At 43.7% G+C, this 16,239-nt stretch overlaps 1 protein-coding gene across 6 annotated transcripts in view; it reads right to left on the minus strand.

The window, feature by feature from the left end:
* The window catches only part of Osbpl1a (oxysterol binding protein like 1A), a 187,612-nt gene that overhangs the window by 70,405 nt on the left and 100,968 nt on the right, over positions 1 to 16,239 (minus strand). For 5 of the 6 annotated variants that reach the window (XM_021215014.2, XM_029546728.1, XM_029546729.1 and 2 more), the window contains one exon: positions 10,491 to 10,653. The exons of the other annotated variant lie outside the window; for it this stretch is intronic. In XM_021215014.2, coding sequence (XP_021070673.1) covers positions 10,491 to 10,653 — 163 coding nt within the window. The remainder of the gene's footprint in view (positions 1 to 10,490; positions 10,654 to 16,239) is intronic. 6 annotated transcript variants of the gene reach the window in all.

Here is a 16,239-nt window from a genome sequence, read left to right on the forward strand (position 1 = left end):
AAAGGAATACATCTTGATCTACCATTGAGTGAACCCAAGACAGAAACCCAGACACCATAGAGGAACACTGCTTACTGGCTTAGTTTACTAGTCCAAAGTTTGAATGTCTTCCACATTCTTCCAAAAAAGCAACATGGTCAGGTCTGTCACAGCAACACTTCAACATTAGTTACTTTTTTTACTGCTGGGATAAACACCACTACCAAAGCAACTTCAGGGAGAGTTTATTTTGGCTTACAGTTCCAGAGGGAGAGTCCCTGGCAAAGGAAAAAAATGGCAGCAGTGAGACAGGGTAAGAAGCTAAAGGAGCTCATCTTCAACCACAGGCAGGAAGCAGAGTGAACAGAAATGCAGCAAGGCTGTGAACTCTTCCTCCCCAGAGATGTGCTTCTTCTAGCAAGGCTCTACCTCCTAAACGTTCCTCAGCCTTCCCAAGTAGCACAAACCAGGGACCAAATGTTCAAATACATGAGCTTGGGGGGACATTTCTGATTCAAAGCACCACACAGACCCAGTTATCTATGTCTACAGAATACAAGAGAAATAGAATACAAAGGCACACAAGGGCACAGGGGAGCACATGCCCATAAGGCATGGCTTTGTCAATGGAAACAAAACAGTTTCTCAATGACATAGGCAATGTCTCCATTGGATAATAGATTTGGCAGGCAGCAAAAATGGATGGAAGGAATAGCCATGGACTTAAGATTAAGAACTGTTGGCAATGGCTAGCAAGTTGTTGCTGGAGACTGACATGGGAGAGGAAGCATAGCTTGGAGCTGAGCAAGCTGAGTCCATCTGGGAAGAGAATGCAGCAGGAGATTATGTGATAGCCCACACAATCCAAGCAGGGAGAGAGGACATCAGAGGGTCCTTGGTGCAGGCAAAGAAACCTCAGGGCAGAGCTTTATGGATAGGGCAAAGAAAGGAGACAGAGGTCTTGTTATGGACTGTAAAACAGAGATTACAGAGAATATTACAAAGAAGACAAACTTGGGTCTGAAATTGGGAATGAGGCTGCAGAGGACTGGAAGACCTTATCACACACGTCACTGTCTCCTACACTACAGACTCTCTTCCTAGCCTGCCAACAAGCCTACTGATTCCAAAGACTGAATCTTTCTTATCTGGGTACACTTATATCTAACCAAGCAGCTGAGCTAACACACTTAAAATATATTTGACTAACAAAATCCTCACAATACTTAAGAAGCACAAAATGTGCCATAAATTCTAATGTAGACATTTATTTAATAGAAAATGAGAGAGAAAAGACAGACAGACAGACAGACAGACAGACAGACAGACACATACACACACACACACACACCACCACTACCACCACCACCATCATCATCATCATCATCATCATCATCATCATCATCTAGGCCCAATGGTGTTTGCCTTTAAATCCGGCTCTTTGGAAACTGAGAAAGAAGGATGAGTTTGAATCGACCATCACCTACATAGTGAATTCAAGATGAACCTGGACTGTGTAGTTAACATTGTAGTTTAACAAACAAAGAGAATAAACAAACAAACAAAACCACCCAAAGTCAATCTAAAACTTAAAGGATAAACTTCATTTATTCGTATATACCTTCATTAGATGCACAGCTTGAGTAAGCAGACAGGTCATTTTAATACCACAATGGACAATGAGAACACCTCCCCCCGCCCCAGACACACACTGCTCTCACTCTCCAATGCTATACCATTTACACTACAGAAGGGATGTGGTTACCAGTCACATCCTCTCTAGAATGCTGTATGATAAATACTACAGAGGGGGTTTAAGAACAGTTACATCCTCTCTAAAATTCTGTACCATATGTACCACAGAGGAGGCTTAGTAATGCTCACATCCTATGGTATGGAGTCTGTGGTGATGTGAATCAACCAACTCATCACAGAGACTCCACCCTTAAGGAACTCCCAGTGTCAGGGAGATAAGAAACAAGTGTTGTTAAAAATAAAAAGCAAGAAAAGGACATTGTTTAGTTCTTTATCAAGTACACAGGGCAGTAGACACAACATGTAAAAAGGTAGCTGAGATCACCCAATAACGGCAGGCCCAGAGAACATGGAAACAATACCAAAGAAGGACATGTAAAAACATACAGCTATAAAAAGTTAAGTTGTGGGACTGGAGAGATGGCTCAGCAGTTAAGAGCACTGGCTGCTGCTGTTCTAGAGGTCCTGAGTTCAACTCTCAGCAACCACACCGTAGCTCACAACAATCAGTAATGGGATCCAATACCCTCTCCTGATGTGTCTGAAGACAGTGACAGTGTACTCAAATACATTTTTAAAAAAGTTAAGCTGCAGGAGAGAGTTGTAAATACGGGAAAGGACCCTGAAGAACGGGTCTTACTGCTGTATACAGATACCGTGACCAAGGCAAGTCTTATAAGGACAACATTTAATTGGGGCTGGCTTACAGGTTCAGAGGTTTACTCCACTGGCTCCACAAGCCAGGAGTAAGACTGCATCCAGGCAGGCATGGTGCAGGAGCTGAGAGTTCTATATCTTCATCTGAAGGACTCTAGAAGACTGGTTCCCACATGGTTAGGAGGAGGATCTTGTTGCCCACCTCCACAGTAACACACTTCCTCCAACAAGGCCACATCTCCTAAGAGTGCCACTCTGGGAGCCAAGCATATTCAAACTACCATCTGTGTCTTAAAATGCTCACAGTGCACTTTCCAGTCTTTATTAAAGGCATTAACAACACAGTCCAATCCTGTACCTGCTTAGTGTAAACACCATTGGCCTTATCAATGTGCCAAATAGTAGACTCTAACAGATGCAACTATGTGACACAGGCCACAACTGTGACATGACAAAGGAAGTCATTACTATTCTCTGATTTGGTTTTGGTTTTTATTTTTATTGACTGAAAAAAAAAGTTTGATTTATCAATGCCCAGCACTTAAACTGCTAAAAATATTAAAACAGCTTCCATTACATGACATAATCCATACGACTGGCTTTTATGTACAGCTCATGGACATTTCCACCCAAACAGTAGTAAAAGGAGAGCCTTTCTGAGCGACCCACCATCAACACTAAAGAGGAAACAAAGCATTCTGGGCTGGAAAATGACTCCTCACAAGATGACCAGAAGCTCATAAAGTCTACCATGTGGTTTCTCCCCCAGGCTGCTGCCTCCCTGTACCCTGAGGTCTCACAGTGCCACCTGACAACTACTTAACCGCAAGATCACAAGGTTCAGTTCTTCGCCATCTCATTCTCCTCTCATCTGTCCCCCTATTCGTCACCCCCCCCCCCACACCCAATCCTTCACCACCACAGAATCCAAACCAAGGAGCACAGATGCATGAAACCAGCAAGAGCTGGCAACCTTGGGCTCACTGTTGATGTCCAGTATGTTCGTAAGACAGACAGACACACTGTAGGTGTTTATTCAACAAGCTTTTAGAAAGGGCTGCTGTGCTCAGCACCTCAGAGCTGGAAACAGAGATGTCCCCAAAGTGCCAGGCACCATGCCATACACTGCCCCCAAAACAGGTGTCCACTACTGCAGATGCCAGGAAGATCCTTGTGAGCTCTGGAGAGATGAAAGCAGCTTAGAGAAGTGGGAGACTGAGGTGGAAGGGCAGAGGAAGAACCACTGATTCTCCAAAGTTTATTGGCTACCAGAGTAAAGCTCTCTCACAGAGCTAACTAGCATTTAGCTTCTGGCTAAATCTTTTCACTTTAAAATACATTGAATGTTTGGCCTTTCCCCCACAAAATGTCCACTGAACTATAGTTGGGATTTTGTTGGATATAGCTATATCATTCCTTACACACACACACACACACACACACACACACACGCGCGCGCGCGCACGCACGCACGCGCGCACACACACACACACACACACACACACACACACACACACACACACACCACAGTGAACATGGAAAGCAGCACCTCATTAATTTTCCTCCTTTTGAATAATCTAACTCGGGAGTATTTAATAAACTGTAAGAAAGGAATATGATCTCTCTGTGGAACTTTGTAAAATAGTCACTAAGCGCATACTGGAAAAATAATTTTCTCAAGACATCCCACTGGCTGGAAAAGAAATATTACATGCTACCATGGGCAGATGCCACAGTGGGTGTTACCCACAACAGTAGATTTCCATTGATCCTGTGTATCTGGAAATGCTCAAGGGGACACAATAAAGGGAAACAGGAAATCATGTGAAATCCCATCCAGGCAAATCAAAGAATCCTTTTCTTTTAAAAAGGTAACACACAACTTAGCCACTTCCCAGACTTTAAAGTGTTTATTTTTTTATTTTTGCTACCAAAATAAAACTTTTTGAACTATTAAAAACTTTTAAGAACTAGCTTTCAAAAGGCTAGTAATGCTATTCAGTAAGGCAAGTGCTTGCCACACAAAACTGGGAGCTAGGCACCCACATAGAAGCCAGTCATGCAGCACTCATGTGTAACCCCAGGGTCAAGAAGGCAGAGACACAGGGCTCTTAGGGACCTGCTGGCCAGCCAGCCTGGGTGAAATGGACAGCTCCAAGTTTAGAGAATGACTTTGCCTCAAAAAGCAAGGTGAAACAAACGACCTATTTGTAAAATGGGCCTGCGACTTCAATAGAAAGTTCTCAACAAAAGAAAATTAATTGGTAAGAAATATCTCAAAAAAACTTTTGTTACCCCCTGGCAAATAGGAAAATTCAAATAAAAATAACATTGAAATGTTCAGAATGGCAAAGATAAACGGGAAAGGCACAGCAAATGATGGAGGGGCTGTAGGGAAAGGGAACTTTTGTTTGCTCGCTGTTGGATTACAAACTAGTGTAGCCATAATGGAAATCACCGTGGAAAATTCCCCAAGAAACTAAAAATAAATCTACCATATTACCCATCCAACTCACTCCCTGGCATGTGCCCAAAGGACTCAACATCCTACTATAGAGCGGGTATCTGCTTAGCCAAGCTGATTGCCCCTCTATCCACAGTAGCTAGGAAACAGAAACACCCTGTATGTTCTACAGCCAACAGACCCATCATGAAAGTGTGGTACATCTCCCTGTGGAACCCTACTCAGGTGCAAAGCAAACGAGATTATGACCTCTTCAGGCAAACGGAGAGAACTAGGAGAGGTCATGGTTGAGGGAACCCAGACCCCAAAAGACAAATGCTCTGGGTTTTCTTTTACTGGAGGTTCCTGGCTCCAGATCTTCAATAAATACTCAACCTGTAGTAACTACAGAAACCAGGAAATTCAGCCAGGACCACTGCCAGGATGGGGGTATTGGTATCAATAGAGAGGGGAGAAGAGAGTAGAAGCGATCTGATCAGGGAAATGGGAAGGGGAGACTGCAGAGAGTAGGAGGGAGGCAAACTGAGAAAAAGTATAAGGATAAGAGGGCTATCAGGAATCACATGATCTGCTAGCGAAATGCTAGGGATCTTTAGGGAAGGGGGCAGGAAGTAAATACAGAGGAAGGAGGTGGCTGGTTAAAATAGCAAGGATACCTGGAAAAGACACAAGGAATCATGCTATTAATTGTTCATTAAACAAAGAAGAAAAGAAAGAGAAACACTACACACACACACACATACATATTTCAGTGTATACATATATAATTTTAACAAACCTTTCTCATCTGGGCTGATAGTGCTCTGTATAAGATCCAAAGGTCATCTAATAAAATCCTAAAACCAGACATGCTAAGTCTTTGTTTGCATTGTTGGCCAGGTCTGTTCAGAGACTTCCAAAATACATAGCCTATTTCTAATGCCCTTGACTAACCCCTAGAGGAGGAAGATAAAGTTCCCATTGCTGAAGACACCATGCACTTCCAAAAGAGGGCCCAGAGACTGCTGAGCTGGAACTGACCTGAACATCCACTTTTGAGTACTAGAAGGTATCATAGAAGCTTCCAAGAAAGGGAGGCAATGAAGAGCCCTAACCAGCTATGACGCCTATGAAGCACAGCAATGACCTGCATGGCACAATAACCCTAGGACTGCCACAGTGGCACACATACCCTGGCAGTAACCAAGACTTCTCTAATTGGATAAGAGCCTTTCAACAAAAGGCAGACAGGCCTGGTACTGAACCCTAGCTAACAGCTCAGTGCTCAGGAAGTCACAGTTATTAAAGGGAACTTGAGAGCCACTAATTTACTAAACCAGCACATTCCATAACAACAATCTATACTTTGTCATTCTACCCTGTCTAAATTAGGGTTTCTATTGCTGTGAAGAGACACCATGACCATGGCAACTCTTATAAAGACAAACATTTAATTGGGACCTCTTACATTTTCAGAGGTTTAGTTCATTATCATAATAGCAGAAAGTATGGCCACATGCAGGTAGACATGGTGCTGGAGAAGGAGCTGAGAGTTCTACATCTGACTTAAAACCTCTCCCAGTTTTTTTTTAAAGAGTGAGAGAGAGAAAGAGAGAGAGAGAGAGAGAGACAGACAGACAGACAGACAGACAGACAATGAACCTGGAGGAGAGCAGAGTATGAATCCATGATTATGCTACTTGCCTAGTAAACAGAATTCTGCAGATTTAAGGTAAAATTAAATTAAAATTAAAACCCTCCCCAGGGATGGGGAGAATGTCCTAGATTCTTTGGTGAGCCCAGTGTAACCCCAGGGCTCCTTCAGCAGGAAGGAGGGATGGCCAGCATCAGAGACTGCAGGTGATCTCCTCGGGCTCTGAAGATGGAAGACAGGCCTGGAGCCAAAAATCCCAGGTGGGTCACTGGAGCAAGGAACCAGGTTCTATCCTAGAGCCCAGATGTTCTCTGATGTTAGGACTTCTGCGTGCTGGACTGTGAGAGAATCAATCTCTACTCTTTCAGTCTAATTTCAAGTTAGCGGTTTAAGTTACATGGCATTTAAACAAACGTGAGTAAAATAATAACCAAGTCTCCTTGGGAAGGCACAGGGTAGTGGGACAGACAAGGACTAGCCCTATTTAAGGGACAGATTTCTTCTCTCATAGCAGAAGTGGAGGAGGAAGTGTGAAGAAAGGCCGCTGAGTCGACACTACAGTGTGAAGATGACGTCATTTCTCAGCAAGAGTTGTTATGATCTCCATGAATTATGCGGCCAGGTCAGCAGCAGGTCAGGGCTTGGACAGGGGTTATCAGACTACTCACCTCAATGCATCTTTCACATTGCTCCATGACTCACTAACTTAAGAAATAGTACAGAAGCCACAGGTGAACTACGGTGTTCAAACAACTGTAACAAAATTTGGGTAACCTGTTTTCATTTGCTACAGCCAGCAGAGAATGTGCTGATACTAGGATCCAGCCTGGGAACCTGCACAGCACAGCAATCCACCTAAAAAGCACGTTTGGGAATGTGGGCGGAGCCTGCGCAGCACAGCAATCCACCTAAGAAGCACATTTGGGAATGTGGGCCGAGATACTGCTGTGACATACCCAGAAGCAGAGAGATGGGAGAAGCTGCTAAATGTCTCTCAAGAAGAGAATGGTTAAAGAAATTGTCCTACATGCGCATAAAGATCGAACTGGAGCTACAAAACTGATAAAGCCCAAAGATAAAGCAGAATAGCTATGTCGATGACTTTTCTTCAAGTCCCAATGTATACCTGCTTTGGTGGCTTGAATGAAAACGGCCTCAGAGGACCATAGGGTATGGCATGATTAGGAAGAGTGGCCTTGTTGGAAAAATTGGTCACTGGCTTTGAGGTCACAGATGCTCAAGTCATGCCCAGTATGGTAATCTTTCCTGCTGCGTACTGCACACCACCATGCTTCCTGCCATGACGATACAGGACTGAACCTCTGAACTGCAAGACAGCCCCAATTAAATGTTTTCCTTTACAAGAGTTTCTGTAGTTACAGTGTCTCTTCATATATATATGAGTTCATGGACTTGGGATTGCTCAAAGAAGGTCTGGGAGAGGGGTTATCAAGTTGTTGAGCTCTTGGAGAAGGGACTAGAGAGAGGGCTCATCGGTCAAGGGCACATATACTGCTCTTTCAGAGGACTTGTGTTTGACTCCCAGAACCAACATTCGGCAGCTCACAACTGTCACAATCCAGTTCAGGGACTCCAACACCTCTGCTCTACACACATGAACATACCCACATAGTCATATGTACCTACATATAATTTAAACTGAAGCCAAATCTTTAAAAACTAGCCTCTGAGGAGCCTGTGAGAATTTCAGTATGTGTGTGTGTGTGTGTGTGTGTGTGTGTGTGTGTGTGTGTATTTTTTCTGTTACTATGATAAAATACCATCACCAAATGCGACTTAAGGAAGAAAGACTTTATTTGGGTTTATAATGGTGGAGCTCATGGCAGTAGGCAGCCAGAGCCAGAAGCTGAGACATTACATTTCCAACATCAACCATGAAGCAGAGAAGTGAGGGAAGGCTGTGTGTTCTCCAAGCCCACCCCACTGGCATGCTTCCTCCCCCAAGACCACACACCTAAAGATTCCACAGGATCCCAGACCAGGGCCAGCGCCAGGGAACTGTGAACGCGGCAGTCTCGGGGCCTTCTCATTTAAGCCGCCAGATCCATCTGCTCACACTTTTTCCCTTTCCTTTTTCTATTTCTGCTCTGGGTTTTTTGAGACAGTTTCTCAGTGTAGCCTTAGCTGTCTGGAACTTGCTCTGTAGATCCACCTCCCTCTATCTCCCAAGTACTGGGACTAAAGGCGTACACCACTGCCACCATCTTCTACTGATTTTCTTTTAGGAAGTCATGCACAGAATACATAAATCAGCATCAATGGGCAGAGGACAGAGTTGAGTACAATACATACCAGTCATCTTAAATGTTCTTACATTGCCTTCCTCCCTCCCACCACAGTAAACGCCTTCACCCTTGCTGTTCATTCTGTATTCGATTCCTACATCTTCTCTCTTCCCAGCATGCATCACGCTTTAACACATCCCACAGCTAACTGACACTGCCGCTGTCACCATAGTCCTGATTATCTCCAAATCTCGCTATTACAGTGCTATGTTTCTCTGATTAATTCTTCTACTTCTACTAGCAACAGTCTGATCCTGAATCCCGAGTCTCTAGCTTCCGATATCCCCTTCCTGCCCCATGCAATGGGTTACCCACTGCCTCAGCTTTCTTGGCTTAGCCTCTTGTTCTCATTTCTGCCATCTCTCACCATGCTGCCTCTCTTTCATGTCCTTCCACATTCACATGTATCTTAAAATTTCTAGTGTTAATTTCTAAGATCAAAACTCAGGTGGTACATGCCTGTAATTCCAGCACCTTGGAAATTACGGCAGGATCATGAGTTCAAGTACACCCTGGCCCTCAAAGTCATTAACACCCCACATACACACAAAATCCAAACTGTTTGGCCACCCCACTTTCTTCACCCTATCCACAACTCTCCCTACCTCATCTCTCATTTGTCCATGCTAAGTAATGCTCAGTATCATTCTCGGGGCTGGAGGCACTGCCGTCTATGCTCCACAGAGGTTCACTGTGCTGTCCTTATGCATAGTTTCTGGGGCAAAGTTAAGAACTTCCTTTCTTCTGCTCCAAATGTACTCTGGCCCCCTATCTACTTTGCCTCTAGCACACTGAACTCGAAAGGCCTTTTTCAAGACAGAACCCAGCCTCTTTCTGTTTCCTTAGAGCATGTATCAAGAGCTGGCAGCACGGGGTACAGTCACAGAAAAGGAGCAAGGGAAACGTGCACAGCTTTGAAAGTATTCAAATTCTAGCATATTTTATTCTTTCAAAATAGACAGAGACCATTTTGATTTACTTGAAGTAACAACTCTCTTTGGGTTAAAAATGTATTTATTTATTTGGTGGGGCACACACATGTCATAGCATGTTGCGTGAGCAGGGGACAACTTCTGAGAGCTGGTTCTTGCTTGGCAGTGAATGTCTTCACCAGTGAGAGACATCTTACCTGCTCAGTGCTGAGCTTGTCACCAAACTTCAGATTCTTGTCTTAAGCCACACATACACATACACATACACATATACATACACATACACACACACAGCCTCCAGCTAGGCAGGGCAGATGACTTGCCATAAAGATGTGAGTTTGAATCCCCAGAACCCAAGGAAAGCCAGAAGCAGTAGTATATCCTACAATCCTAGTGCCCTATGGCTGGATGGGAAGCAAAGAAAGGAGAATCCGCGGAAGCTGGAGGGCAGGTGCAGTAGTGCACAGCAACAACAGAAAGCCTTCCTCAGCAAGCTGGGGGGCAAGCACTAATTCCCAAGGATGTCTTTTGATGACACACATGCACACACACACACAGATGTGCACATACACCCAGGTGCACACATCCACACAGATGCACACATATACCCAGGTGCGCACATCACACAGATGCATATGCTGCACAGTAGTTAGGGTGCTGCACTGATAAACCTCTTCATGTTTATTTGGGAAATTACAGGTGACAGCCACTCCTACAAGGCCTATACACTTCTAACAACACAGAGGAAAAGGCTCTGGAGTTACCTGACAGTGCATCATAGAACTCCTCCTCACTAAGGATGCTGACAGGCGGAGATCCTTCAACCAGGGATCGTTCTAGTTCATGATGCTCAGTGGCTAAAGTCTCCAGTGCTTCTGACAAAATTTTGTTTTTCTCTTGCTCCTGTTCCAATTTAAAATTCCTCACCTAGAAGAATACAGATATACAAGAGTTCAGAGTGGCAGGAAATACAGCCTTTCTCAGGATGTGAAAATTACTTGCTTTTGATCTAATTCCACTGCAACATTAGAAATGAAAGCAGTTGAGTTACACGCATGCACAGATGAATGAGCAAAATTACTAAGCTAATTTTGTTCTTCCCAAAGGACCTTTTCTCACACAGCTTAGCTAATGAAAATAGATTGCTAACTACCAAACAAATTCAGCTCAAATTATGAGGATCCTAGTTAAAAAAAAAAAAAAAGGCATTAATCAATTTGGAAATTACATTAAAAGATATTTCTCCCTCAACACTAATCATAATACGTGTGTGTGTGTGTGTGTGTGTGTGTGTGTGTGTGTGTGTGTGTGTGTGTGTGTATGTAAATGTTAAAGCCTGGTCTTTAAAATAAACTGTCCTTTGCATACAATTCAAGAGTGTATAACCCTGCACAGCAGTAAAGCCCTCTAAACCTCACAAGACAGGATGCACTAAGTCTGGTCCCAAGTTTTATCTACTTCTGCATCAAGAACTCCAGAATCACCACTGGCCCTCTGTCTTACTCAGTACCTCACTGGGAGCCAGAGAGGCAGGCTGCCATGTGTCCTCAGACATGCCTTCAGTAGTTTCCACCTCTTGTGGGTTTCCATGATAAGCTGAGCAGTAGTCAGCACAATGGCCTTTAAACTTGTATTTTTAATTTAGCAACAGAATCGATTTATCAGATGCAATTCTAAATATAAAATGCTCATTTTAAAGCTAGTGATGGTGGTGCCTGCCTGCAATCCCAGGATTGGGGAGAATGGGGCACAAGAATAGAGACTTTGGAGGGAGTCTAGACTCTATAACAAACTATAAAAATTGGTGGTTCGGAGAGCAAAATCTTGTTGCCTGGTGCTGAATCTCACCAGAGCCTGCTTTCACTTTCTCCTGCCTTGAAGCTGACCACAGAGGTCAGCACAAACCCAGGAGCTACACCATCAGTTTAAAAGACATTGACTAGGCAGCTGCCTCCAAGTTCTCGTAGGTCAAAGCTCAGATGTCTAGACCTGAGAGCTGGGGACTCTTGCTTCCATTCCTCCTCGCACCCTAACCCCATCACTTCCTGGCATTTCTCTAGTGCTCCTCTCCAAGCCCTGGAGGAGGGGAGGGTATCTCCCTCTCTGACTCTGGGACCCTTTGTGCCCTGAGGTCCTATGGCTGCAAAGGAGGCTCTAGTAAGAATTATGAGAAGAACTCAATACAGCTTGGCTTCAAGGTCACTTCTCCAGACAAACAGGGTTAAATCTTTATCATCTTGGGAACAGCTCCAACCCTCAGGGACTTGAATGTTTATCATTAGAGCAATGAGATTATAATTATTAGATGGGTGATAATGAAATAAAATAGCTATAAACATAAGTAATCCTAAACAGTAACAACACACAAAACTCAAAAATACTTGTTATGTTTATGTTATGATTAGGATATTCTCATAATCAAAATAATTTCTCCAGAGAAGAGAATGCTATGTATCTTTAAATGTAACAACAGAAGAATAATTCCTTCTGTTTAACAAATACTTTCACTTGAATGCTTAATTTATGTAGACTTCGGACAAGTGGCAAAACTGATCAGTGCCCTCAAACACCCAATCCTCTCTAGAAAAATCTTGTTCAGGGATGGAGAGATGGCTCAGTGGGTAAGAGACTGCTCTTCCAAAGGTTCCAAAGACTGCTCTTCAAATTCCAGCAACCACATGGTGGCTCACAACCACCCGTAATGAGATCTGACATGCTCTTCTGGTGCATCTGAAGTCAGCTACAGTGTACTTATCTATAATAATAAATAAATATTTTTTTTAAAAAAAAGGAAATCCTGTTCAAACCACAAATGAGCCTTTATTCACCTAAAATAAGCATCACTCCCTTTCTGCCACACCTACAACTGACCTCACTGTTAGTAAAGAGTGAATGGGATGGGAATCTGTGGAGGGAAAAGTGCTTCCCTCCTATGTCTGACCCTGTTAAACTTGCAGTTGACCTGAGAGTGTTGTTAGGAGTTTCCCTCACTGAACAAGCCTTACCGCAAAACTGCAAAAAGATGCTCTCCCCTTGAGTAAGGGACGTGCACGATTAAGAAGCTGCAAGAGCAGGAACTGCAGGAACTGTAAGAGCAGGAACTGCAAGAGCAGGAACTGCCCCAGGAAGCTTTCTCCCTATAAGGAAGCACCAGTGAGGTAAATGGCTAAAGTAATTCTGCCCAGTGGGGCAGAGAGCCTCCAGGCCCCTCCAATCCCAGCAGTTCCAAGTCACCTCGAAGGAGCCCAGCCCTGAAAGCTCAGTGTAAAACTGCCAACGGGGAGATGGTGGAGTGTGGTTTTATAAAACAGTCACTTTCTATTCAAAACTACCTTGCTGAATTTTTATTTGCTAGCTAAAACTCAAGCTGTAACAGAAAGAGCACCTTCATATAACTCCACCTTCTAAACATTCAAGCTATTGTAACTATCCTATTATTATTAACGGAACCAGACTTTCCTTCAAAGAACTAGTGGACCCCAACATATGTTTCAAATTAAATTAGAAAACCTTAGACTATGATTTGTAAACAAAAATCAACATGTCAAGTGAACATACAAATCAAAGTTATTAGAAAGCAGAACAGTATTACTATCTACCTAACAAAACACATGTGCACTCCTCTGTCTATAGTCCCTTGAAGAACAACACAATTTCAAACCTTCTCAAGTCCATCTCCTCAAGCCACTCTACTATACCCATTTCCTGCTGGAAGGTGAACTCCTCAGTAAGTGTTTCCCACGTGAACAAACGCCAGCAAGGCAAGCCAGTTTAAAAACAGCACATTCTAGCCAGTTTACACACATTTTATCTACTCTTTTTTTTTTTTTTCTAGAAAGCACCCTGCTGTTTGCCTGCGTTCCACGGAGTTAAGTGGGGCAGAGACAATAAATCACTTGAGAAAGACATCTAATAATTGGAGACTGCTGACTAGTGTTCACAGAACATCAGGTACAATGACCTGATTATAAGATGGGACATTCTAATCACACTTTGGTCTCTTCACAGTTACTGCACATACAGCTACACTAACAAAGAATATAGAAGCCACTGAAACACTCTATGAAGAAGCTATTCTGACACACTGCTATGGTTAGAAGGACAACAACACTCGAAGTTTTTGAGGATATGAGATTTAGGCTACTCCCTGCTACTACTCCACAGAGGTGGCTGCTAAGAGGCAAGACAGTCACTCGAAGTTGATGTGAGACCTCCCACCTACATGTCTGACATCACTGTCTGGGTGAAGTAGGACTGCAGGGTTGGAAAGCCTCCCTACCTCCTGCACTAGAAAAGTAATCCTCAAAGCCATATGTCAATAGAATATGAAAGTGGAGCCTTTAAGACATGATTAGAATGAGATGAGATCTTTTCAGGGTGGAGGGGCTTCATAGCATTAGTGACTACTGTTCAGGTTTGGTCTTTTGCCATTTATTGTAATGCTAAATACTGCCCCCCCCCCACCTCCCACCCCCAACTCCAGTCTGGCTCCCTGGGAGTCTCTCTTGCTCCTAGGAAGGAGAGAATCCACAAGTACAATGTGACCTTGCTCCTTAATTAAAAACCATTGGCTAAGTAAAGATGCCGACAGCCAATAGCTAGGCAGAAGAGACATAAGTGGGGTTTGGGGTTTGAAGAAGAGAACAAGGAGATGAAGAAGGTGGAGAGAGGAGGAAGCCATCATGGGATAAGTGATTCATGAACACATAGCCAGGAGGGCTGGCCAATTGGAGTTAAGAGCTGCCCAGATAGAACATGGCAAGTTATCAAATGGGGTTACTGATGGGAAATAGATTCTAATAGCACAGAGGGTGGATATCTGCATGATGGGAAAATAGATTCTAATAGCACAGAGGGTAGACATCTGCATAGCTCCAGTGCTGATTAAGGCTTATTGTAGATGTAAAGGTTGTCTGTCTTTATCTGGGAACTGAATGATCAAGGGTGGGGTCGAAGCCCTGGATTGAGATCAAATATTTTCTATAACAGACTATGTAAGAGAAGAGACATTAGCTGGCAAGGGGCCATGTGATACTACTATGCCATGGACCAGAGGAAGGCTCTCACCAGACATTCCACAGATGACAGCATCATACACATAAGGCTTCCTTAACTCAAGAACTATGGGCACATAGTTACCACAACTGAAGTACAAACTAAGATAAGGAATGGAATGCTCACAAATACAAACTGGTCTAAATCCACAGCCACTCTCTCCCCTGGGGTCTCAGGATACTCTACTTTGATCCCATGTGAGGCATGATGACAGATGGAGATACATCCCTATGATGGTACCCAGCACACAGCTGTTCTGTTTTAGGGCTTGCTGAGCATCTTTGTACAATGAGTTCTAAGGATGTCACTTTCATACTTTTTTCTTTGCTATCTTTCAATACTTTTTCAAGTGAAATGCATATATGCTCTTGCTTCAAAGGAGACTGTGGGGAGTTCAAGTAAAATGGGAGTGGGGAAGACTGGGTACTCGCAGTGAAGTGTTGAGGAACACTCAGACTCTGGAAAGATTCTGATGGAGGGACTAAGCAATCAGCTGACAGACTGTGATGTCTGAGAAAGGAAGAAGCAAATATGGCTTCATAGTTAGGACTAAGCTAATAAGACAGAGTTGCAATTACCTGGAACAGGGTAGACTGGGAGGCAAGCCAGCTGGAGCTCAGACTCACCCGTGGTGAATGTACGGCGCTATGAGACAGTTAAGCATAGAAGTAGATAAGCAGACTAAACTCGGTGCTTACAGAAGAAGGAGGTTGTATGTTATAGTCTAGACTAGATAAGATCACTAAGACTGAAGGACACAAATGAGATGAAGATGAAGTCCAGACTGTGTTTTGTAGCCATTAATGAGGCGGGAATGAGCAGAGAGGATTACGGAATGGTATTTGTGAGGACTAAGACATGAGTGTACTTAGTCTTCACTAAGGGGACCAGGCAGCTCGCCCTCCTGCAGGAGAAAAGAATGTGTGGGCGCAGAGTCACATAGGCAGGTACACTGAACTTCAAGTTGTCTTCTAATTGCTTCTGTTGTCTTCTTGCATAAGGAGGACACACACACACACACACACACACACACACACACACACACACACACACACACCAGGGAACAGACATGGAGATCAACCAACACTGGTCCCAGCATATGACATGGATAGAGAAGCCACTCTCTCTTGATGACATGAAGGAAATATGTAAGACGTTCAGAATGAGATGGCTCCTGGCACCACTAAAACATATTCTTTTCTCATAGTCACCATCACCTTCCTGAGCTGTGCTCAAACCAAAACAAAGAGAACTCCAGTCCAAAATAATTGCAATGCCTTTCTGTCCCCAGGCTCCAGCACTGGACAGAAGGCATGACTGACCCAGTTGCTGACTGACAGGCTCAAAGAAAGACCTTTGCAGAGCCTGTTGTTACACAATCACATCCAAGGGTATACTTAAGACATGTACATCAGGGCAACTAGGGAAAATCTTTTATCCAAGACCAAAAAACAACAG

Source organism: Mus pahari, chromosome 15 (assembly GCF_900095145.1).
Source record: "Mus pahari chromosome 15, PAHARI_EIJ_v1.1, whole genome shotgun sequence".
Lineage (NCBI taxonomy): Eukaryota > Metazoa > Chordata > Mammalia > Rodentia > Muridae > Mus > Mus pahari.